The 26,940-nt window shown below is 36.3% G+C and overlaps 1 protein-coding gene across 3 annotated transcripts; it reads right to left on the reverse strand.

Annotated features, from left to right (window-relative positions):
- Positions 1 to 632: 632 nt before the first annotated feature.
- On the reverse strand, positions 633 to 22,527 carry LOC121390440 (ATP-dependent RNA helicase DDX19A-like). Of its 3 annotated transcripts, none has more exons than XM_041522257.1 (12): positions 22,505 to 22,527; positions 16,533 to 16,646; positions 15,058 to 15,358; positions 13,140 to 13,278; positions 12,184 to 12,276; positions 11,277 to 11,379; positions 10,560 to 10,674; positions 9,104 to 9,281; positions 8,080 to 8,320; positions 6,536 to 6,698; positions 2,874 to 3,065; positions 633 to 764 (listed from the first exon to the last, which is right to left on the reverse strand). In XM_041522257.1, the coding sequence occupies exons 2-12, from the start codon at positions 16,584 to 16,586 to the stop codon at positions 703 to 705; spliced, it is 1,641 nt and encodes a 546-aa protein (XP_041378191.1). In that variant the 5' UTR covers positions 16,587 to 16,646; positions 22,505 to 22,527; the 3' UTR covers positions 633 to 702. The 3 variants fall into 3 exon arrangements, with proteins under 3 accessions (XP_041378191.1, XP_041378192.1, XP_041378190.1); XM_041522258.1 differs by lacking the exon at positions 22,505 to 22,527 and adding an exon at positions 22,234 to 22,422; XM_041522256.1 differs by lacking the exon at positions 22,505 to 22,527 and having other exon boundaries at positions 16,533 to 16,846.
- Between the last annotated feature and the right edge of the window lie 4,413 nt (positions 22,528 to 26,940).

Here is a 26,940-nt window from a genome sequence, read left to right on the forward strand (position 1 = left end):
CAACCAAAAGCCTCATCCATTGTGTTAGGATTACAACCATGTTACTGACATGTTAATATATCACATTACTGACATTCAATCTCACATCAGATCTTTACAACTGATACAGTCATTACAATGCTGCGAGAAATAAGCCGAATTTTTCACTGGTCCACTGGACAACAACATCTAGAAATCTGCCAATATTTTCACTAGTCCAAATAAGATGTTCTGTTCAAGTACAAGGACAGTGCTTTTGTTCGCTCTTAAACGAAGCAGCATTAAACATTTTTTTCCACTCAGTACAAAAAGGCATGTGTCTTTCAAACACATTATGTTAAAAGTGAATTAAAATTAATTTACCATACGAAGTGTTCCTTTATTTCTTTTCTGTTAGAATATATATATCTCATCATTATCAGTCCAACTGAAATAACTAAAATAAAAAACCTACACACCTAATAGCTTTATATCAAGTTCAAACACTTGCCAGGTGCACTGTTAATATAGATAAAGACAGTTTTTTTACAGGATAAAAAATGTGATGATGATAATAATAATGATGACGATGATAGCAATGATGATGATGATTGTGATAATGTTGTTGTTCATGGTGGTATAAAACAACGATATCTAGATACTGAAGATTTTTCTCAAAGAAATTAGTTCAATGTTGTTCATGTGCCGATCCCAGAATAAATTCAATGTTTTGGGGTGTTTTTTTCAGGTGCCAATCTTTTCGATTTCATCAATATCTTCTGCATCCAGCTTTATTATTTTCCTACCTGAAAACAAAAACAAAAGATAGCCATCAGAAATCTTTATTCCATCTGTGTGTTTGTGTACATGCGTGTATATACAGTGCATGTTTTCTATTGTTGTCTACATACCTACGTGTCTGCCTATGTAAATATTTACCTACCTGTCTATATGTTAATGTACCTACCTACCTACCTACCTACCTACCTATGTTGCTTTTGGTTTCAGTGTCCCTGGGAACTTATAGGTTTTACCTAACCTTTTAAACAAAAGGCCTCTCGGCTTGTAGAACTCCCCTATTGAATTATCAATTTTGTTAGTAGTATATAATTCATTAATTTGTAAAAACTGTCTTAGTATATATAAATACAGGCCTCTGAGAACTAAAAATCTGCGTGACCCATTTATTGGTTACACAGAAATAAATCCAAGTAACCCATTTCCTTTTTTCATAACCTGTTATATCCAAGTAAATCGTGCTGCAAATTTTGTGTGAACAAAAAATAGGTTATGCAAATTTAGATCCGTGCGAACAAAATGATCATGCGAGCAAATTTTTGTGGCCTGTATGTGTCAAGTTTAAAGGGACATTCCTGAGTTTGCTGCATTGTAAGATGTTTCCGACTAATAAAATATTTCTACAATTAAATATATTGTCTTGTTTAGAATATCAGTGTATATTCAATGTGTTTCTGGACCCCGTTCCATAAAAGAATTGTAGCTAAGGTTAATTGTAGCAACTTAAGGTGAGTTTTACAACTGGCACTGTAAACTTTACAGCCATTCCACAAAGCAACCTTATGGTAGTCGTAAGTGCCCCGTTAATGATTAATATATTCTTTGCAAAGAAGTGTGAATTAGTTAAATAATAAATTGGTTACTGATTTTAAGGAACATCTTGGAAGTATTCATTGGTATTGGACATCCACGAAGTAACTTTGTCAGTTTGTGTGCTAAGCGAAAATTGCCGAATGCATAAGACATGAGAATTATCTCCCGTATTTTCTTGTGAAGGTCATATGGCCTAGAATGTTTTTCATGGAACACCGAGTTTCATAAAAGGTATTTGGTATGCATTAGATCTAATTTTACATAATAAGTTAGTATCTTTCTTAGAAAATTATCAAATCATCATCCAACTGCCATTTGACATCTACGTTAGTGGCTTACAACTGCCTTGTACCTTTTGTAAATTTCCACAGTAATTTACGACGATAGTAAGCTAAGTCGCGTCGTAGACAAAAATTAAGGTTGCGATGGTAGGTATTTATGGCGATAGTAGTGCTAAAATCACTTCGTGGAATGGGACCCTGGTTGTCTTAATATTTGTAAGTAGCCCAAATTGGATTTTGTCTTCAAATAATTTCGTATGTACAAAAAAAACATAGTTTAGGAAATAAAATGAAATTTAATCTAGTACAAATATTAGAACAATCAGAAACACATTTAATATACAGCCACTAATATTTTATGCAGGAAAATATATCTGATATATAATTACAATCGTTAAAAAGTCCATGTTAGTCGATAACATCTTAAAAATTGCAGTGAATGTCCCTTTAAGAATCTTTATATTTAACAAAAATCCCGTAGTTCCAAAATATCTCTCAATTAGTTTGTGAAGCTTGCTCCCTAAAAGTAATACCTATATTTTACCTTTTTACCTCGTAAAGGCGAGAAAACCCCCAGTAATAAAACAAGAAGATCTGTCTAAAACATCTTAACCATGAATCAAATAAATATTAGTAAAAAGGTTAAAAGTTAAAGTTTGTTTTGTTTAATGATACCACTAGAGGACATTGATTTATTAACCACTGGCCATTGGATGTCAAACATTTGGTAATTTTGACATATTGTCTTAACGAGGTCACCCGCTACATTTCTTTTCCATTAGTAGCACGGGATCTTTTATATGCACCATACCACAGGACAGGACAGCACATACCACAGCCATTGATATACCAGTCGTGGTGTATTGGCTGGAATGAGAAATAGTCCAATGAGCTTACTTACACGGATCGATTCCACACCGACCACGGATCAGGCGAGCGCTCTACCACTGGGCTATGTTCCGCACCTAATGTAAAAGAGACACGAAACTTCACTTTGATAAAACTGTGCAAAAATAAACTCACCGAAGTGTCTTTCTATAGACCGAAGTATTTCCATAGATCTCGAGTTGTCGACCATGTTGATGGCTAAACCTGACTTCCCGAAGCGGCCAGTTCTGCCGATCCGATGCAGGTATGTTTCGTGGTCCGGCTGACCGTCCATTGTGACCGGCATGTCAAAGTTCACTACCACCGTCACAGTCTCAACGTCAATACCTTAAATGATTGAACAAAATTTAATTAATGAAAAACAAAATATATATATATATATATATATATACTGAACAAAAAAAGAAACTTCCGATTTGTACATATAGTATTTGTTGTGTTAAAGAATTCATTGTGTAATGAAATTATATAGGTAGTATTAGCCTCGAGCTGTATTATCAGGATTCATGAATGTTATCGATTATTTTTGCACTGTTAATCGTCGACAACGTGAAATTCAATTTGCACGTGCATGCATGGTTCGACATGTCCCGTGTAGTATTCGGTCAATTTGTTTTACTTGTCTTACCGACATAGTTGTCAAGTGAACGAAAACGCTTCAAAATTTGTAAAAAAAAAATAACGTTTTTTACATTGTAGCATTTTTAGTATGCCAAGAATACTCAATAATTTACGCGAACGGGCGATTGGCATGCTTGATGCTGGCATGTCGACAGAAGACGTTGCAAGGCATGTTGGGAGTTCTAGTCGAGCGATACGAAATCTTCGCGTAAGATTTCGAACAACAGGAAGCACCAACGACTTGCCACGTCGTGGACGTCCGTGTGTTACAACGCGTGGTCAAGACCGCTATATCATAAACACGCATTTGCGCAATCGATTCCAAACTGCCACTGCTACTGCTGCTAACACACCTGGGCTTCATAATAACCGAATCAGTGGGCAAACTTTTCGTAATCGTCTGCGGGAGAATGGTTTACATGCACGACGTCCTTACGTCGGATGCGTTTTAACGCAACGTTATCGTCTAAATCGTCTTAATTGGGCACGTGTACACACTCGTTGGATACGGCGACGCTGGAATACCGTTCTTTTTTCGGATGAATCCAAATTTTCATCACCGTAGGAGAAATGAACGCTATGCTGACTGTTGTGTTCTTGAACGAGATCGTTTCGGGGATGGGGGTTGTGTCATGGTCTGGGCAGCCATTGCCCATGGTTATCGTTCACCACTAGTCGTCATTGATGGCAATTTAAATGCTCAACGTTACCGCGATGACATTCTCGCTCATCACGTCATTCCTCTGTTCCATAACAACGCCAACATTTCGATTTTTCAGCATGATAATGCCACCTCTCATACAGCTAGAGACACTGTAAATTTTCTTAGGACAAATAACATTGATTTCATTGATGACTGGCCTGCTAAAAGTCCTGACCTCAACCCCATCGAGCATGTCTGGGATAGTCTGGACAGACGATTGAGGCGTCGTCCCAACCCACCCGCTAACGTCAACAAACTTCGTCAAGCGCTCATTCAGGAATGGAACAATATTCCACAGGCAGAAATCAACACTTTAGTCAATTCTATGCGCCTGCGATGCACTGCAGTGGTCAATTCAAGAGGTGGTCATACCCGTTATTAAGTGGGTAGGTTATTTTTTTAACCCTTACCACACTTGGTCAAAATTTCTCCCAGTTTCTGTTAACCTATGGCCATGATTTTTGCACCAAACAATGCATCATGGAACACTCTTTAAACCCATATATAACAATTATTCCCCCGGTTTGTTTTCATCAAGTTATGTTCAAGAAAAGTTAGCGGAAGTTTCTTATTTTGTTCATATATATAACTTATCAGTGTTTCTGCCAGAAAGAAATTTTTGGGTATGACACTATGAAACTGAATGTAACCACAGTCAATAGGGGGTATGGGGGACCTCCCCAAGAAAGAAAATGGGTTAAGTTTAGTGTTAGGGTTAAGAAAATCATACAGTAATGATAAAAGTAATTAATTTTGTGAAAAAGTCAACTGTAAAAAAATTAAATTTGGGTATGGCACCATACCCGTTTTACCCTTTAGCAGAAACCCTGATAACTAGAGAAGAACTAGTTAATGGTGCAGGATATCGGCTTTATATCCTGTGATGGTAAGAATGGGGAATTATGCAAGGCTTGCCGAGCTGAATTTCTCATTCAGCCTGAACTAACTATGTCATTAACTAGTTATTTTCTTAAAAATTAAGGGGGAAAGCTATTATTTCTGTTATTTCAGCCACATTGCACGATGACCTAGAGGTCAAATGAGTGATTTTGTAATGTAGCTATGCCTGTGATGTCACACGCGTGACATCAAAAGTTATATCCTACTACTATACGGATATGACTTTGCTTGATCCATCATATTCAGTCAATAGAAACAGCTAAATGGATAGTTTCAACACACCCCAGTATGACCTCCTTACCCCCCCATCCCCCCCGTAAAAACGGTACTGCAGGAAAATACAATATTTACGTTGTTTGAAAATAGTTGTTTTTGTTTTCAAGAAAGGTTTCACTGCATTTACAAACCTCGATAAACAGACCACTTCTTTAATCACACAGTCTACAGGTCAGAGTACGGTTTAGAAAAGTTTCACTGTATACACAACCTCGATGAACAGATCACTTCTCTAAACCATATAGTTTACAGGTCAGGACAGTGTACGGTTTAGAAAAGTTTCACTATATACACAACCTCGATAAACAGACTTCTCATAACATAGTCTACAGGTCAGTGTACGGTTTAGAAACGTTTCACTGTATACACAACCTCAATAAACAGACCACTTCTCTAAACCATATAGTTTACAGGTCAGGACAGTGTTTTCCCAACGCCATATAACCGTTAATAAAATGTGTCGAGTGCGTCGTTAAATAAATAATTTCCCGTGTATGGTTTAGAAATGTTTCACTATATAGTATAGTATAGTATATACATAATCTCGATAAACAGACCACTTCTCCAAACCAGACTTTCTATGTGGTCAGGACAGTATTTGGTTCAGAAAGCTTTCAGTGTCTACATAAACATTGATAAACAGACCACTTCTCTAAACCAAAGTTTTTACATGGTCAGCAGGCTTTCTGCTGAGAAATAATTTGAGGGTACATAATAAAAAAAACCCAGATCATAAGTGTCCCTACTAGTTGGTTATGGATCTGAAATCTTTTGAAATTGGACCCTGCATTCATCTACTTTGACAAATATTAAACAGCAGTTCTCTTACTATAATTTATCTAAAAAAGAAAAAGAAAATAAAAAAGTATCCATTTAATTTCAAAGATTTTAGGGTACGTAATTTTACTCTGGTAGAAACCCTGGTCAGGATAGTGTTTGCTTTAGAAACCCTGGTCAGGATAGTGTTTGCTTTAGAAACCCTGGTCAGGATAGTGTTTGCTTTAGAAACCCTAGTCAGGATAGTGTTTGCTTTAGAAACCCTGGTCAGGATAGTGTTTGCTTTAGAAACCCTGGTCAGGATAGTGTTTGCTTTAGAAAGATTTCACTGTATATAAAAAACTCGACAAAAAAGACCATTTCTTTAAAGCAGACTTTTTACATGGTCAGTACCATATGGTTTAGAAAGATTTTAATATATAATCAAATTCCATTAAACAGACCACTTCTCTAAACCCAACTGTTAACATGGTCAGAACAGTGTTGTTTCTAAAGGTTTCCCTGAAACTGTAAAACAAACCTCGAGCCGACACATTGGTTGTGATGAGGACTTTCTCCTTCCCGTCACGGAATCGTTTGATGATGGCTGCCCGCTGCTCAATCAACAGCTCACCGCTCAAAATTCCTACAGCATGTCCTTCCTTGGTCATCTTTTCTGCAAGCCATGACGCATTCCGTCTTGTCTAAATATACACATAATAGAAACAGAAATTGATTATGTTCCACAAGCTGAATTAATTTTAATTCACAAAAATGAGCATTCGTTAAAACTCTTTACACTGTGTTTTATTTGAACTTTTGAATTTTTATATTGATATTGATCTCCACATCATTGTTTTGTTTAACAACACCACTAGAGCACATTGATTTGTTAATCATTAACTACTGAATGTCAAACATTTGGTAATTCTGACATATAATCTTAGAGATGAAACCCGCTACATTTTTCCATTAGTAGCAAGGGATCTTTTATATGCACCATCCCAGACAGGATAGCACATACCATTGCCTTTATATGCCAGGCATGGTGCACTGGCTAGAACAAGAAATAGCCCAATGGGCCTTAGTTTGACACCTAGCATGTATTTTTACAGCAGGGGTGTCGTTAAACGTTCATGCATTCTGTGATCAAAAAACAATTTCATGTTTTTATGTAGGGTCATATTTCAGCCTAGGATTAGTGTTTTTATTCAGTTTTGGGGAGGGTGCACAATTTCTAGACTTTAATATGCGACAAATTTACATGATTCTAATAATTATCTATAGGGGATTTGTTTGAACCCATTCACTCTAAGGGTATGGTAACTCGAAAGAGAGGGGAGACGTGACATTCAATGTATGCATCTCTGTTTTCAACTATTTTCTTAACTTATGGACAAGCATTAAGTACTGTGGGCAGAAAAATGTCACTTTAAAGGCTGTGTTGTTTTTAACGACACCACTAGAGCACACTGTTTACTTAATTATCGACTATTGGATGTCAAACATTTGGTAATTCTGACTCATAGTCATCAGAGGAAACCTATTACATTTTTCCTAATGCAGCAAGAGATCTTTTATATGCACTTTCCCATAGACAGAAAAGCACATACCACGACCTTTGACCAGTTGTACTGGTTGGAACGAGAAAAAACCCAGTTAGTTGAATGGATTCATCAAGGTGGTTAGATCCTGCGATGCAAGTATCTCAAGCGAACACTCAACTGACTGAGCTAAATCCCGCCACCAGTTTTTAAAATGAGATATTAACTTTATTTTTTGTGCTTCTTCTCAAACTGTCATCTTTTTTCCTTTTCTGTTTAATAATCATGTACAGTTTAACAACAGAAACAGATTTCCTGGGTTAACCCTGTCCATAGACAAATTAGTCAACAGCTAATTGTGACACAAAAGAGCCTATAACATTTTATATTGTGGTTTAAATTAGCCCTTTTTTAATAATTGAAGGACATACTGAACATATTTGTAACGTTTATCAAACAAAATTCTTTTTAGTGGTGTGAGACCTGGATTTCCCCTAACTAACGTCACAGATATAAATGATTGCTTCTGAAAATGTCCCACCTGACAGAAAATCATTGACTGTCCTATAGAAATACTGCCATAAATATTGGATAATGCTTGGAACTTGTCGTCCGCACTCCTACACTCAATGTAGAACTGGCGAATGTTGTCAAGGCTTTCCTCTTCGCGACGCAGCCGAATGACGACCGGGTTGTTGGGAATGACGTTTTGGGCGAATTTCATCATCTCCTGGTCATAAGTCGCAGAGAAAAGTAGCAACTGGCAGTCGGCAGAGAGGTTTCTGAAATATTAAACAAAAATAATAATATATATAGGATTTGTCATGAGTGGGGGTTTTTTTAATATGGCAAATATCAACTAAGAATATGTTGATTGGCAGAGCCTTAAAAAATATCAATTAGCTAGACATGGTTGGTATTTTACATGTTAAAATACACAAGTAGTGAACTGTATTTATCTATAACACTTCTAAAATAACATTTTAATCTGACAGTAAATCACATTTCCAAAGTCATCTTCATTGGTAATATTACGTCATCATGATTAGCACAAATGTAGCTCGACGTTAAACAATGAATTTTATCAAGACGTTATGCTTAGGTCTTGCTGACTTGTAAACAAATGATCCATTGACAGCAATAAGTAAATTAACTAAGTTAATAAACCAAAATATACATATAAATAAATAAATAAATAAACAAACAAAATTTCAAATCAATATCTCAAGGCATGGTGAAAAAACACAGACAAGGAAGGAAATGTTTTATTTAACGACGCACTCAACACATTTTTTTTACGGTGACATAGCGTCAGACAGATATAGAGAGGAAACCCGCTGTCGCCACTTCATGGGCTACTCTTTTCGATTAGCAGCAAGGGATCTTTTATATGCACCATCCCACAGACAGAATAGTACATACCACAGCCTTTGTTACACCAGTTGTGGAGCACTGGCTGGAATGAGAAAACGCAGACAAGGACGGAGATGAAACCTATAGTCACCTCCAATTGGGGACTGATAAATAATGCCAAATTAGAGCCACAGAGAAAGGTAGAAACTTACCGCTTTATCCTCAGTGACTGGTCTTGGTGACCCTGGGTCGCGATCATCACGTCGGCCTCGTCGAGAACGAACACCTTGATCTTCTTGAGATCGAACGCCTTCATCTTGATTGCCCAGTCCATCACCGTGCCAGGGGTGCCGATCACGATCTGGTATGGAACTTTCTGATTTTTCTGGACTAAGATTTAAAAAAATAAATAAGACTAAAATTAACAATCTACTAAATTCAAGGTCCATAACTTTATTAAAAATGGGTAAACTGTCATGTAAGTCAAACTCGATATGTATTAGTATTTATTACATACCTGTTCAATCTTACTATAGTGATAAAGACATTTTGAAACCGTGTGATAAATTTATTTTTTATCTCACATATGTGCGATATGGACCAGAACTTTTAAATGGGGAATTCCCTTTTTCTTTTTACTGCAGTCACATGTAGCACCTTTTATTTACCCAACGTCATATATGATTTACAAATGACGTCACATCGTATCTGAAACATTACACAAGGCTGCTGTAGAGTACGATTCTTAATGTTAAGCAAATCCATGAATGGAGTTTTGATCATAGATTTCACAATGTGTTGTTATGTTAAATTAAAAAACATTTTTGTAAAACATAAAAGAATGTATGTAATAAATACAGAACTTCACATACACTGTTTTCGCTTCCTATTTATTGCATTTGTTTATTTTGTGAAAGAACATACCACTCGACCGCTACGTGATCTCATGGTATAGGTTCTTGTGCAAAATAAACGTGTGCAATAAATACATGTTGCTGCCAGTGTTAAAGAGGTTTCCAACAGAGAATAGTTACTTACTATTATTACATATTAAATAAAAAAAACATTTGAACTTCAGTTTACTTTCTAATATTTGTTTTTTCAAACTATAAACACATTGAATAAATAGAAATTGATGTTCTAATTAAGAAAATGTATTCAATATGTAATTTAGTCACTTAAAAAATCGCAGTTAGCAGAGCGCTCGACTTAAGATCGAACCTTCTCGGCAGATCCATTGGGTCCCACCCCCATCCCAACCAGTGCCAAACGAATTGTGTATCAAAGGCTGTGGTATATGCTGTCTTATCTGTTAGATAGTGCATATAAAAGATCAGGGTACATTTTGTTTTGAAAATCTTGATTAGTGATATTTCTATTCAATTAAAAATTGATTAGCAAATACTATTTAATGTTGTAAAATTGTGTAGCGATCTCTGAAACGTATGTAGCAAATCGCGATGTGATACTAACAAAATATTCCCGGAAAATCTCTGTCCCAATCAGAGAAGAATGGGTCCAGCAAGGGGAGACAATCCTTCAACTGAAGCACTTCAGGCGAGCACTCTACTGACTGAGCTAGATCACCCTTCAAACCCCGATTTGGATCACGACACTGCCGCAGAGCTTGTTAAATATCTTTCTAAGAGTTTAACATTATCTTCACACCTCTTTCGCCGCGGACGGCATACCCGATGCTGCACTGCGGTATAAATTTGGCCATCTCCTTAGTCACGTCGCCGATCTGAAGGGCGAGTTCGTATGTCGGGGCAAGACAAAGGCACTGAAAGAGAAAAAAAACGATTTTTTTGGGAATTAAATGTGTTGACTACTATAAACATATTCAATATGACTGACAACTGCACCCATAGATGTTAATCTTAATGCATGTTTAAAAAATCAATAATTATTAAAACAAACAGTTAATTAAAAAGTTAAAGTTTGTTTTGTTTAATGACACCACTAGAGGTCACTGATTTATTAATCATCGGCTACAGGTTGTCAAACATTTGGTAATCTGGAAGTCTTAGAGAGAACACACGCTAAATGTGTTCATTAGTAGCAAGGGATCTTTTATTTGCACTATCCCACAGACAGGATATCACATACCATGGCCTTTGATATACCAGTAGTGATGAACTGATTGAAAAGAGAAATAGCCAAAATGGGTCCACCAAGGGGGATCGATGCTAAACCGACCGCGTATCAAGCCAGTACTTTACGTCCCCTCCCATTAATTAAAAAGAATTTAATTTTTAAAAATGTGTTAATATTCCACATGCATTATGATGACCATCCATAGTTGCAACTATAAACAATGTTTAGTTGATGTACGACTAGTTTGTGAAAATTGTCAAAGGTTAGCAATACACTATTCAAGGTTACCTGTGTGTAGTTTTTGGACATATCAGCTCTGCTCAGCATTGTAAGAACAAACGCGGCAGTTTTTCCCGTTCCACTCTGACTCTGTGCGATCATGTTAGCAGGGCTGTGGTAGTAAAAAAAAAAAAAAATTAACATTTACCATCACAATAAGTAGCAACCACAATAACTTACAAATTGTCGTTTTCTCTTTTTTTAATCAAGAATGAACTTATTTAAAAGCAAAGACTGGAGAAGACTCATATCATTCTCTATTCAAATTCAACTTAACTCACGTTACCCCAAGTAGTTCAGGCAGATATATCAATACCTGGTGTGCCAGTTGCCAGTTTATTTACACCATGATGATGTAAAATTCCCCAAAGTCAAACATTGATCACAGGGCTCAAACTTAAAGACGGCAATTGCTGTCGTTGCGATATAAATTGCTGTAGGTCAAAACCATCACCGACAGCATGCTTGTGCAGTTGGTAAAGCTCCTAAATGGTGGCAAAATGTATACACCTGGTGTACATTATCTGCCAGTGTATAACATATGGACATTTGAAGTACCGGTATGTCTACATACAGCAAAATAACCTTTCAGTCATGTTTATTTGCTATAAAAAAAAAAAAATTCCCACAGGCAGGATCAAAACTGCCATCAGCAGACCATGGTAATTTTGTTTTACTGCCATGGGAGACAAATTCTAAAGTTTGAGCCCTGTGGTCATCAATTAATAAGTAAAAATGTATTGTACACTTGTAAATAAAAGCAAAACATTTGATATATTATTTGCTAATTAATATTACAACATATTTGGCAGCGAAATGGAAACAGTAAACACACATATGATATTAAAATTGGAAAGTAAAAACACAGAAGTAATTTTATTGTTATATTTAGTCGGACTAGCAGGGCCCAGCTTACGGATCGGCCAGCAACGTTGGAAGAGCTGTTTCCTGGATTTTGGAAGGTGCATTGAATCCCATTCCATATACGCCTTTCAGCAAATCCGGGTGTCTGAAAATAGAAACGGATCAATATTCTGTATTTCAAGACGTTCAATATCTTCAAAAATATATTAATGGAGGTTTTGTGTCAATACTTACTCAATGCAGTGAGGTGTAAAACTGAAAAACATGAATTCTACACAGGGGTGGTGGAAATAAAATGTCACTAAACATCTTTTAAAGTGTAAAGACTAAAATGTGCACACACTATTACTTTCTTATTCATATTTCAAACTTAAATTAGTTCATTTTTGTCAACATTAGTACATGTAGTGTTTTGGCTGTGTTTTGCATATATTCCTATTTCAGATAAGAGTGCTTGCTCAAGATGTGATCACCCTCAGTAATGTTGCTGTTCTGTCGATGAAAAAGTGAATTTTCATAAAATCCCTTGCTGCTTTTCAGGCACCAAAAAAAACCCCACAATTTAAATGTGTTGAAATGTCATTTACACAAACATTTGTATTTGGTTCCTTTATATTTCATTACAATGAATCTACATGTACATTCACACGACTCGAACGAGGGTTCCTTTCATTGTTAAGAAACATCAGTTCTGTTCTGCTGATGAAATAATTTCACTGACAGACATTAAGTTCTGTTCTGTTGATGAAATCATTTCACTGACGGACATTAAAACTTCTGTTCTGTTGATGAAATCATTTCACTGACGGACATTAAAACTTCTGTTCTGTTGATTAAATCATTTCACTGACAGACATTAAAAGTTCTGTTCTGTTGATTAAATCATTTCACTGATGGACATTAAAAGTTCTATTCTGTTGATTAAATCATTTCATTGATGGACATTAAATTTTTATTCTCACTTGATAATAAAACATGATATTACATGCCATTTAAGAAACAACTTACAAGTTCAGTGCCTCAAAGGACTTGACAGAATGGAGAGGAGAGTTCGGATCTCTCCGCAGAATTTCGATATCGGTCGTTCCCGTCACCAGCTTGGATCGTAGTAACTTTCTCAGAAGAGAGTTTTCTTCAGCTGTGGTTTCTGAAATACAACGTTTCCACGGGTCAAACTTTAAGTGTTCAGGGCCACAGCAAATGTTGCCTTAGGTTTAATAACCAAAATTAGGACACGAACTGCAAATAATGCTGTCCTTCTTGTATCATTTTTAATTGATAAAATAATAACAACATATCACAGTGTTAAATTCATGAATACATTCATAATAATTTTGTCAATATAGTGAAACATTTTTAAACCGGACACTTATAGGTCCAAGTTAAAAGTATGGCTTAAAGGAGTATCTGGTTTAGGTAACAAAAAACATAAAGTTGGTTTCTGGTTAGACCGAAGTTCCAAAACTGATGCGGCAATGTGGGCTTTTTTTTATTATTAGTCCGTCTTCATTGGCCATTGTGACCTCTCATTTCTCATTTGCCTTGGCACCCTATCAGGGCTTGAACTTAAGAATGTATCTCCCATGGCAATTTAAAAACAAAATTGCAGTTAGTGAAATGGACCACCCACGGCAATTTAACGCCTGCCCATGGCAACTGAAAAATAATAATACAGAAAGGTTATTTTGCTGTATGTAGATATATTTTAAATGTACTAATGTTATATACTGGTAACTAATGTACATCAGATGAAAACATTTTGCCATTATTGGGGAGATTTACCGACGGCACTATTGTGCCATCAGTGATGCTCCTGGCCTATGGCAATTTATATCTTAATGATGGCAATTGCCATCGGTGCCGTCGTTAAGTTCGAGCCCTGCCTATAATTGGCTAACTCTTTCCTTCACACTTTCCATATAGCCTATGTAACTTTAATTACTTCGACTTTGTCCCCAATACCATGATACTGCACATTATTAGTCAAGACGATACAGCATTATTTTTAGTATAGATGATGATGTTATAGCTACATTGGTAAATTTGAAGAAAAAATATTACATGTTGACCCACAGGGGCCAAAATCAACACATGCGCTGACCAGATTCCATCAATATGCTTTATTTGGCCCTAGAGAGTAAAAGTTTGCTTTGTTTAATGATACTAGAGCACATTGATTTATTAATCATCAGCTGATGAATGTCAAACATTTGGTAATTTTGACATGTAGTCAGTCACCTGAGGAAACCCGCTACATTTTTGTCAATGCAGCATGGGATCTTTTGTATGCACTTTCTCAGAGAGAGGAAAGCACATACCACGGCTTTTGATCAGTTGTGGTGCATTGGTTGGAACGGGGAAAAACCCCGCAATCAGTTGAATGGATCCACTGAGGTACTTTGATTTGCCATAGAGGGATTCTGTTCTATGCCGATATTTAAAAAGTGGTTACATTCATAAAGACATTGCAGTGTTATTTTCAAATACAATTTGTTTTTCTTCTTATCTTTCTTTTCGACACACTGTAGTAGTATGGGATGGGCTTAAACATGAAGAAACACTGGTCTGAAGGAAGGAAATGTTTTTATTTAACGACGCACTCAACACATTTTATTTACAGTTATATGGCGTCAGACATATGGTTAAGGACCACACAGATATTGAAAGAGGAAACCCGCTGTCACCACTTCATGGGTTATGTTTTTTCAATTAGCAGCAAGGGATCTTTTATATGCACAATAACACATACCACTGCCTTTGATATACCAGTCATGGTGCCCAATGGGCCTACCGACGTGGGATCGATCCCAGACCGACCGTGCATCAAGCGAACGCTTTACCACTGGGCTACAGCTCGCCACAATGTCTTAAGCAAAAAGTTGATGTTCAGAGTTAATGTAGAGCCCTGAATTTAATGGCTACACACCTTTCTCTTCCTCAGCATCACCAGAGGCAGCGTTGGCTGCTGCTGCTGCCGATGTGTTCTGTTCTGTTGACGGTGCTGCGGACGCTGATGCAGTGGTAGCTGCTGCTGTTGTTGTTGTAGCTGTAGCTGCTGTTGTTGTTGTAGTTGATGCTGCTGCTGTTGAAGGTGCTCCAAACACCAACGGCTTCTTATACTGAAGTGAATCGCCATCCCCCGCACCCGACGTGGGGTGGGAACTGATGGCCGTGGAGGCTGGCATGGACGATGTCGTCTTTGGCTTTGTGATGTTCAAACCTTCGACCTGAACAGAGGAAAGGAATGTGCATTTATAGCGAAGAGTAGGAGGCATCATCCATTCAGAACAATTGCAATTAACAAGTTAAAGTCTGTTTTGTTTAACGACACAAATAGAGCACATTGATTTATTAATTATCGGCCACTGGATGTCAAGCACTTGGTAAGTTTTAACATAGTCTTAGAGAGGAAACCTGCAACCTTTTTTCATTAGTAGTAAGGGATCGGTTATATGCACCATCCTACAGACAGGATAGCACATACCATGGTATACCAGTCATTGTGCACATGCTGGAACAAGAAACAGCCCAGTGGGCCTGTCGACAATTGTAAATAAAGTTAATTGTATAACTTTTTTTTTTAATTAAAGAATACACTTATTAGAAAACTCCTATTTTACAAACTGTTTGTAAACTGAACATACATGTATTTGCCTCTCAGTCCTGGTGTCAAGTGCTGTCAGCGACATTGGCAAACAAAGAGGTCAACTGATTACTCTTGGCTAATTTCAGATTTTCAGTCTTTAAAAAAGGGCTCACTCTGTCCCCCAAAACTAATTTTGTGTTACCCAGTTTTTCCTTGAAAACTATTCAAGTGGTTAATTTAAAGAACATTTATTAGCTAAAGACTACATAATATTATATTTATGTGCCATTTTGTCTGAAAATTAGCAACTAGCTAATTTGGCAATGCACAAGGTGAACCCCGATACAGTAAGCAGAGCTCTCACAGGAATACACTTTGGTTTACCTAATTTTCAGTTATGTAGAGTACAATATATTTTCTTAAAATTATTGAAATGTGGTTAATTTAAAGAAAATGTCATTATCTAAAGGCTAAATGTTGTATGAAAATTAGGAACTGGCTAATTCAAGGCAATGCACAGGGCAAGCTCTGATGCAGCAAGAAACAAAGATGAGAACCAGCCTCTGTGGTGTCGTGGTTAAGACATCGGACATAATGCTGGTAAGGTACTGGGTTCACAGCCTGGTACCGGCTCCCACCCAGAGCGACTTTTAACGACTCGATGGGTAGGTGTAAAACCACTACACCTTCTTCTCTCTCATTACCCACTGTCCTGGATACACAGCTCAGATAGCCGAGGTGTGTGCCCAGGACAGCGTGCTTGAACCGTAATTGGATATAAGCACGAAAATAAGTTGAAAGAAAAAGAAACAAACCTGAGAGGTGAGAGCCGCCTCTTGCTTGTCAACCAGGGAACCCCAGTCAGCCATCTTGTCACTTATCTTCACAAACTTGTACTTTACAGATTTCACTCGAGTCGGAAAATACACCTGTAAAATTAACAACAACTGTGTACACTGTACCATACATGTAGTTTCTGGTGTTCTGCTAGAGAGTACAAAGTACAAAGGGTAAAACTGTGTACCCTAAATTCTTTGAAATTAATAGATCCATTTTAAAATCTTTTCAGACACATTATATGCATGTAGTAAGAGAACTGCTGTTTAAAACGTGTTCCTATAACTCCCCTGAGACTAGATGAAGCAGAGTAATTTTCAGCTCTCCTTAGCATGTGAATTTTGAAATAATATTAAACTACAAAAAGGTAAAATATCATTGCTCAATATAGTACTACATACCTTAAATGTCTCCCCAAAAAACTTAATCACTCCCCTCAATTTTAAATGGGGGAGGGCGGATCCAGGTTTTTGTAAAGAGGTCACATGGAGGTCAAAAAATTCCAAAAAGGACAGGTTTGAGTTTTCCGAAGGCAAATGTACTGACCTCCCAAAGGTAGCAAGATCTATAGGAGCTTTTGGGGAAGAAATCAGATAGCACCCCCTTTCAATGATGTTTTGGGATGCTGTCAGTTTTTTTCCTATTATGTGTGCATTAATTAGTGATTAATGTGTGAAATATTTGTTATCAGCGAACTCGAAAATGATTGATGTGAAGGTATTTAACACTAAACATACAATGTAGTATTTAGGATGATTGTTGTACCTATTATCTTCAGGAGTGGGAATCTTTGCCTATCCAGTGATTGGCAGAATTGCATAATTTAGAGTTGACTCTGAATAAAGAGTGATATTAATGTCCATCTAGCTACTTCTGGGCTGCAGAAAATACTCGCCCGCTCACCAAATGCGAGTAAACGTTCTGACGGACAAGTTAAAAATGCAACTACAATCCCGACTGTCTACCTGTCTTTTTGATTTGACACGTGATGTTAATCACCCACCAGATGTTCTTAATATTGTTTTGTCAATATATCTCTCTCTCTATATATAATTTGAAGGGAAGACACTGTATATTAAAATATTGTTAATAATATATTGTTCTATAGACTCGCAGACTAGTAGAAATTCTGGTGGACTAATAAAGTTTAGCTGGTTTTGGTTCCGGCGGGCTAGTTAAATATTTTTCATTTCTGCAGCCCTGTTCTTAGTCTGATTCAGCAGCAGTCAACTAAGCTTGATGTCAGATTCACATCAATGTGCAAAACAGGAAGTCCTTGTGACCAAGTTGGCCACATCGCATTTCCACAATATTTAAAAAAGCAAACTCAACGTTTTTGTCAACCGAGTGTTACTTAAGACAGTATTCCATTGCTGTAGATTAATAGAAGTTCAACAAGTTGTTCCAAATTCTTGAGTATCAACTGGTCCTTTTTTTTAATGAAAGTGCTATCCACTAAATAACTCTTAACATTGATTTTAACCTGCTCACCAATCAGACTGCCAAATTTGCTGATTCACTTCCTGGTTATCTAATATGAAAAAGGTTGGCAGATTTAAAGTGATGTTGAGAGTTCTCGGTTTAAAAAAAATTATGAGTTCACCTGCTAAACACAGAGCTAATGTGATGTGATCAACATGACAACAAACACTCCTTGTTTCATACACAGAATTGAGTATGACGTCAAACTCGGTTGACGGCAGAAGTATCGAACTAGCTAGCTCTCTCTAATGGATGGGTATTCGGGCTATCCAGCATACATATTCTTTCATATACATGTAGGTATGTGGGAATACACACTATCGGTGATGGTTGTTTTAGCAATCAATTAGCTGTGTTAGAAGATTGGTTCACAGTAGGAGAATCCTGGTGATTATTAACCTATGACGTAGTAGAGATATCCCTTTCTGATCTAGTCTTTCCCCAAAAAAAATTGATCAATATTTTTTCACTTCATATCATTTTGAAAATATCACTTGAGTTCAACGTGCAGAATCGCACTTATATATGTATGGGACACCTTCAAAAGTTATGTTGACTTATTTAACTATATTTAATCTTATACTGTGTGATGTTTGATGATAATCTGTACAGTGTAACATGTTCGGCATGAAGCGGAAGGCAAGAGGTCATGTGGGTCACAGTGCAGAAATTTTCCAAACTGGCCAATCAAGGCATCTTTTTCTGGGGCGATTTAAATGTATATATAGATCACATTGACTTCATAAATAATCCATTTCAATGCAAAGTAAATATTTCAAGATAATGATGCATTTATTACAGAAAAATGTAATAATTTCACCGATGAAGACAGATTTTTACAAGGGGGAAGTGGAATCCGGGTCGTTTCGACCGTATTCCTATTCGACCCCGAGTCGTTTCGCCCTTATTCCTGTTCGCCCCGAGTCATTTTGCCCTTAGAATTGAGTCGTTTCGTCCTCCATTATGAGTCGTTTCGCCCCTATGTATTGGGGTGGTTTTAGTATGCAAAATTTGGTATATAAAAATAATTTTACCCATAATTTGGTCGTAATAGTCACCTAACAGGCAACAAGGTTGTAGACTTAAACGTAAAGTCCGAAACAAAATGTGGACAACTACAATAAATTGCTCCTACTTTTATTTTTCGTTGGATTTTACCCACATTTTGTCCAGACAGAAATCTTGTAAAAAAACAATTACAATGGCATGGATTCCACATACTAGATGATAACCATGTCACCTGTATTGACTTCGCTGAGATCGCATAGGGCAAAAAGCATGTAATTTTGTGCCGGTTGCCATTTTGACTTTTTATGATATAAATGCAAATGTGACAACGTCATATTATTTTATTATTATTAATATTATTTGATTGTTTAAAGATACCACTAGAGACCATTGATTTTATATTAATATTTTAGAGTCTTTCACCCCTATTGAAGAGTATTCCATAAAAAACCAAAATGGCAGACAGCAGAAAACTGCATGTATTTAAATGTAAACTGAAGCAAATGGACCTTTTAATATTTCATCATAAATCTTCTTCAGCATAGATGTAAACATGACACGTCAATGGATATTACAGAGGCCAATTTCGCAAATTTGCAAAAAAGCGGTCCCCCCCCTCTCCCTCCCACACACATCAAAGCACTTTATAACTAATATGTCCTATCGACAATATCATTGTGTAGGCTAGTCTTTGTACTTATTAATATAAAATACATCAGGCCCGTAGGAACTGGGATGGTGTGAGGGGAGGGGTTCTTTAAAATATTGCACATAATAACATATACATATAAATGGTGTTTATGGTTGATAAAGGGTTACAAATTGATAACCTATATCTGATTTGCAACTAGAGTCACGTAAACAAATTTATTCACGATTCACAAACATAAACATGAGGGCGAAACGACCCTGTACAGAAGGCGAAACGACACGGGGCGATCGGGAATAAGGGCGAAACGACCTGATACCGGGGAAGTGCAAGGTTTTTTTGGAGCGATTTAGGACACATGATAGGTCAGCAGGCTTTGTTTACAAATCAAACCCATTACTTTGTAATTCTATTTAATTTCAAACATTTTGATTGATTTAAATTATTGGGGGTTATTTTTAAGTTATTACAACTTTAAGGAACTTACATCATTTTTTACTTATTTTTAGTTTATGTCACATAATTTGGTAACAGAATTCATTTACTTTTATCTTAAGATCAAAGAAAATTATGATAATATCCAAGCAACTATGATTAAATGAAAAATAAAGACCACACAAATTTAATGATAAAGGAATATACTCTTTATTCAAGAACTGGATGCATCGTTTTGTTGGGGGTTTTTTCATGGAAGACGATGGAATTGTGTATTTTATTTACAGTATAATGTGGGGTTTTTATCACTGCACATGCTTTAACCATTTTGTTTGCTAAATTAATCTGTTGGTGTCAACAAGCAACAACATTAAAGTCAACGTAGTCACATTCTGTGAGGGAAGCCATGAAATTCCATCAGGTTTGTCGTTTTAATGGCCCTACCCACAAGCGGCACCTAGTCTCTTCTTTTGGAAATTTGTAAAAAGATATTTTTTTTAACATCATGTTGTGGTTTATGCAGCCAACTGCACAACATGTTTTAGGCATCGTGACCGTTAACTGTTGTAAACGATCGACCAAAGTTGCCTCATTTCACTATCAAACCATACGTAACTAAGGAGAAGCTTCACCGCGTCACGTGATAAACAATGACGGCCAGGGGTCGAAGTACCCGTATGTTCGGTTCTGAGAATATCAAGTTATTGTTAATTTACTGGACTTTGAAATGTTTGTCCACCTATAGTTCATCAAGATAAACGTCTCCGGCACGATATTTATTATTGTGATGTTTATTGCTGTGCCGTAACGTTTATCCATTGGATCGAATTTTCCATTTGCAATCACGATTTAATAAAATCAGGCATATGTGCTTTATTTAAGAGCCTCAACACGTACAACAACATATTTTAATAAATTTTAGACAAAAATATTAAGTACAATACTTTTGGTAACCTTTCCAGGATTAGATGTTTGAAGATGACACATTTAAACATTTGAAAACTATTTTTATCCTGGCACATCGAAAATGCGGAATGAAAATTTTGCGGAACGAGAATTATTCGTATCAAGCATTTTACGTAAAAAGAAATATTGCGGAACTGAATGGAATTGATTATTAAATTTATTTATTTTGTTATTTTTGTTTCTACATATGTGCTTTGTGTGGGTTGCATTATAAGCATTGTTAATAATATTATCACATTAAAGTTTTGGGGTGTATTATTATTTTTTATTATTATTAAAAAAATAATGATTGTTAGTACAGGTCATTACTTATTTTAAGGCCTTCATTTATTTACTTTTTCCAAAATTATTATTTCCTTTAGTAATTGTTTTTAAATATTATTATTACAGGCCATTGCTTACATGTGTTTCAAAGGTTTTTTTTCTTCTTTTTTTCTCTTCTTTTTTGTTTTAATTTCATTTCTTTTTTTTAGCTATAATTACTGGTCATTAGTTATTTTAGGAGTTTTATTCAGTTAAATTTAATTGTTATTATTAATTTATTATCAATTAATTGATTTTTAAACAATATTATTCATTAATTAAGTTTATTTATTTATTATTATAAAACGTGATATTCCATTAAATATCGTGGAATAAACTCGTGAACCCGAGACGAATAATAATAAAAATAATCCGATTCCACCAACAGTTTTCAATCACATTTTAAATATGCTCACAATGGCTGGCGGGAATATTCGAGATTTTGTTCGTAACTGAAAATTGGATTAATGCAGGATTACTATTTGGACAAACTGTCTATTTATGCGTAAAACGTGACTCGGGAAGTTTTCTTTATACAGTAAGTGTTTATATTTATTGGTACATCTCATATTTCGCCACGAAATAATTAATTCCATGGTTGTATCGATTCCGCCTGAAATCTGGGCGGAAACTGCACGCTTGTTTTTGCTGTTCAAGTTGTAAACATCGGGTCCAATAAATGTCAAAATGTTAAAAAACGGACCGTAGATGTTTACCTTGGTGAACTAGTCCACCTAGTGACCTATTTCATGTCAGAAGCTGAAAAACATATCCCCAACTGAGAAACCTGATGTGTATTTATGGATCTCACAATAATTCCGTAACCGATTACTAACTCGATTTACTGATGACTAAGAATTGTAAAATGCGCCGGTATCATAATCATCGGGGTATGAATTTCGCAATGAATCATTGAATGATGTTTTGGATGATCAGTAAAATAATTTAACTCAGAATCGGATTACTACATCAAAGATGGTGAAAATTGTTTCACAAAACATAGCAATATACGATTTACTCCATAAATACAATATTTATAGCATATTCACAACACTACTCATAACTAAATCGTATCAAAATAAAACGGAAAACCCCTAAATAACTCACCAAAACACGCTGTATGTTACAACTGGTGTTTTAGCATTCGTGTCGCTTGAATCGTTCGCTTTTTCGCTGTTATACAATAGTTTGTTTCGGTACCAGTCTATTAAAATCAGATTTGTTGGTGTCTGTAAATTCGATTTGTCGCAAACGCACCAATCTCTTCATGAGGTAATTTGTGATTAATTGCTGTAATTAAATGGTGTACACAGTGTAATTAATACATGCTCCGAATAAACATTTAAATGGTGTACACAGTGTAATTAATACATGCTCCGAATAAACAAGTAGGTGCTAATTGATATGGAAACATGTCAAATCCAAGTCGGCGCTACCAGCTAGACATTTCGTCATCAAGTCAGTACCGAACTGAGCCAGTGAGCACAGTTAAAGGCTGGTAGGTACTGGGTTCGTATCCCGGTACCGGCTCCCACCCAGAGTGAGTTTAACGACTCAGTTGGTAGGTGTAAGGCCACTATACCAACTTTTCTCTCACTAACCACTAACAAAACTAACTATTAACCCACATTCATGGACAGACAACCCATGTAGCTCAAGTGTATGTACAGGACAGCGTGCTTGAACCTTAATTGGATATAAGTACAAACAAACAACAAACAATCAATTCAGTTTGTCTTCACAAGCATGTCATTGCACCCATCCGTGGCATCGTAGGTTCGAAACTCGGCGATTTTCATGTGACTGGATGAATGTCAAAGTTTGCACATAAATGTTTGGCATACATCTTTGACCGCTGTTTTAATGGATATTCTACAACGATTTCGACGATTTGTCAGTTTACTATTTGTTAAACCGTGAATCTTTGGGAAGACACTGTTTACGCAGTCATAAAACATAACAGTTTTGATATGTTCGTTTACATTACAGAGAAATTATACCAGATCAATTATAAGAAGCTTACAAGCGTTTTGAAATATAAATTAGGCTAACCATTCATTGCGTTTACTTTTACTTTCGCTTATTGTAATTCTTACATCCTTCGTCTGTCTGCCTGCCTACCTGCCCGCCTCTCCCCCTCCCCTCTCCCTCCTTCCCTGTCTCTCTCTCTCTCTCTCTCTCTCTCTCTCTCTCTCTCTCTCTCTCTCTCTCTCTCTCTCCCTCCCTCTCCCTTCCTATTATTTTTGTCATCTTAGCCACAAATGAAATACGTTAATTGTATTGTAAACATTTACGGAGAGGCCTTAATATATATGCGTCTGCTTGTTAGCCAATCCAAAACCGCAAATGTGGCGGTAATAAAATATTGTTTAAAATTAAGTCTCTGGTTACCATATTATAACATCATGTACAAATATGAAATACCAGCTCAAATGCACGTTTAAAAAACTCGTGTGTGTTCGCTATGAAAGGAGATCGTCAAAAGTATACGAGTGCGAGTGCGAATAATGTTTACATGCTCATATACCACTAGAGTTTCGAGTATGTCCGTCCCGGGGCCTGTCTCTGGATAGCCAGGGGCTTGACCCGGGACAGATCAAAAGTATACGCAAGATTCGTCACCTGTGCCGCACAAACGACAGCCTGTTGTCAGTTTCAGTTAAAACGTGCGTTTGACAATTTCAATTTGTAGGGTTCGTCTCAAAAAATGAAATAAGAAATCTCGCGCTCAATCTAATTAAAATTAGCTCCACTATTACATGTGGATCTAAAAGCAACCCGTTGGAGCTCATGTCCAATTGACCTTTCATTCGACCAATCAAAACCTTACTTGCAAAATCATGCCAGTGATTTGAAAAGAATTTGAAAACATTCGGGATTATGCCGAGGGTATACGAAATGATTCGGGTGAATTACGAAGTATGCCGGAAACTAATTTCAATATAAAATTTTATATAAAATTCGTTTCAAGAAGTAAAAAAAAACCCAACCCCGTGATGGTGTAGCCATACAAACTGTTTATACTAGTATACAATCCACAGTTTATTACTGCACGTTCCCCCGTGTTTTTTAATGTTGAAATAGATCAACAAGTTCGCCTATTTCATAAATAGTCTCGCCCGATATTTTTAGAATTTGTATGCCCCCGAATAACGCTATAAAAGGCGAAGTGTAATTGGTCGATATTTAAATTGTTATTTATAGATGAAATGTCACCTGGACATGGGAGTCCACGCAATGCTGTTAGATCTACTGGTAGACCAGAAGAGCTAATTTTAATCAGATTGTCTCGCGCTGTACGAAGAACGTTCGGCTGAGGATACGGTACTAGAGTCTCGTTAAAATCGGTTTGATCTTGACAACGTATTATCGACAAGCGTACCTTCCTATTTCAGAATTAATATTTTATAAAGTGTCAGTAGAACTTTCAAAGTTTAGTTTGTATACTAGTAACATATTGATCATGTATACATTTTTTAATAAAATATACTAAAGTAGACAATGAACGTTTTCACTTCTTAATTTTACGTGTGTTAAAATCGACAAATTCAAATAAATATTCTTTCGCTTGGAAAGGGCAAAGTTAGTTTGTTTTGTTTAACGACATCATTGTTTGAGCATATTGATTTAAGAGGAAACGGGTGCATGTGCAGGGGGGAAGGGGTATTGGGGGTCGAACCCTTACCTGCCCAAGCTAAAAAAAAATGAAAATATATTTTCTGGGGGAGCATGGCCCCATATAAACTTCGCTCAACCACGCTGAAATTAGTGTACACGCGCCTTAGAAACCCGCTACATTTTACTTCTTTTTTTCTTTTTTTTTTAGCAAGGGATCGTTTATATGCACCATTCCACAGACATGATATCACATACCATGGCCTTTTATATACCAGTCATGGCGCACTAGCTGGAACGAGCCCGGCGATGGGGATCGATCCTAGACCGACCGCGCATTTACCCCCTCTCCCCCACCCACCTTTTTAGGTCTAAGTAATGAATAGAAATAACATATAGTCTTGATAAATGTTGCGCAAATCGTTTGTAGTTGACCTAGATAATGTAGATAAGCGAGCATTGCGAAACTATAGCGATGTGGTGGATCTTATATGTACCAAACAGAACTGGATCATCTATTCCATATGCTTAAATAATAAAAATATTCCAGGGACTGCAGTTTTAAACCAATTTCAATGTTTTGTCACAAGTAAATGTAAAAGTAGTGAAACATGGTCTCTTTAGACCACGAAAATGCACCTTTAATAATTATATACAACAGCACTGAACCAGAACACATTAATTAAGAGTAAATGTCTCGTCCCCCCCCCCCCCCCCAAAAAAAAAAACACACACACAAAACCCCCCACAAACAAACAAACAAACAAACAAACAAAAATGCAGGCGGCGGGCGTTGTTTTTTAAACAAAGTGAAATATACTCTAAAAGGCAAGAACTTTACCATAGGCTTTCTCCAATATTAGTCCAGTCAAATTAGCTCCAAAAAGTGGTCAACCCACAAGTAATTGCAACAGAATTGATTTGAATGTTTTTTAAATCTGAAATACCTCATCTACAACATATTAAAAGTATCAAGGCGTAGCTGAGGGGGAAAATGCATAAAATTGTATGTATATGACCCATAGGAGAAATATTGGTGTGTGTTTTATTAGAGGGTAGGGATACATTTTCCACCATAACTTTCTTATTAATTGATATATTTTCTTAAATTATCTATCATCTTAAAGATAACAGACTGTGCTTTTTTGTAGAATATAATGTAGTAACATTTGTTAATCTATGACGTCACAATCTCGCCATAAGTATCTCCCCTTCGGCAAATCCACAATTTCTCATATCTTTACATTAAAATGTTTGCCCTAAAACTATTATTTGGAAAAAGTACGAACTAAAAGTGATTTAAATTTTAATAATATGCATGAATAAATTATTTTAGATCTATTGATGGTATGTTGTTTGTTATTCAGGTGATTTATATATTGTTTTGTGAACTTTTAAATTTGAACATTGTAAACATACACTTTTTAAAATCATTGTCAATTGTTTTCTGTGTGCATCTGTTATTGCATTGTCCCTCTTTGTGCATTTGTGTAATCTGTAATATAATATGCAAGGCCGTTTTAACAGTTTTTGACCTTTCTGATAGCTTCTTATCTTTTGATTTGTACTAATAACCGCTTTTTCGTATACTTGACCGAAGTTGCACTTCGCAAGAATCTTTTTGCGCTCAGGACTAGTCTACTACATTACACACATCATGCTAAACACTGCATACACATATTAATTCCATAAATACAACGACACTGGAAGCCGCCATCTATTACACTCAATATAGAGGTGACTATATACCCGAAGGCCGTGCACATAGACTCGGCTAATGTGGGCTGGCTATCTACACGGCGATCGTATTTAATCCCAATGTAAGGCCATCACACCCCATCGAAACTTTCCCTCTTTGTTTGGGATCACTGTCAATATATATATATATATATATATATATATATATATATATATATATATATATATAT

Source organism: Gigantopelta aegis, chromosome 15, assembly GCF_016097555.1.
Source record: "Gigantopelta aegis isolate Gae_Host chromosome 15, Gae_host_genome, whole genome shotgun sequence".
NCBI classification, from domain to species: domain Eukaryota; kingdom Metazoa; phylum Mollusca; class Gastropoda; order Neomphalida; family Peltospiridae; genus Gigantopelta; species Gigantopelta aegis.

Bases quoted from the DNA above. Each gene is read 5' to 3' on its own strand.
- LOC121390440 (XM_041522256.1), bottom strand. From the start codon at position 16,682: ATGGTACAGTGTACACAGTTGTTGTTAATTTTACAGGTGTATTTTCCG. The intron at 15,359-16,532 runs GTTTGTTTCTTT...TCCTCTGTTCAG, and splicing joins AGGCGGCTCTCACCTCTCAG to GTCGAAGGTTTGAACATCAC. The intron at 12,277-13,139 runs GTAAGTTGTTTC...TTCTATTTTCAG, and splicing joins TCCTTTGAGGCACTGAACTT to ACACCCGGATTTGCTGAAAG.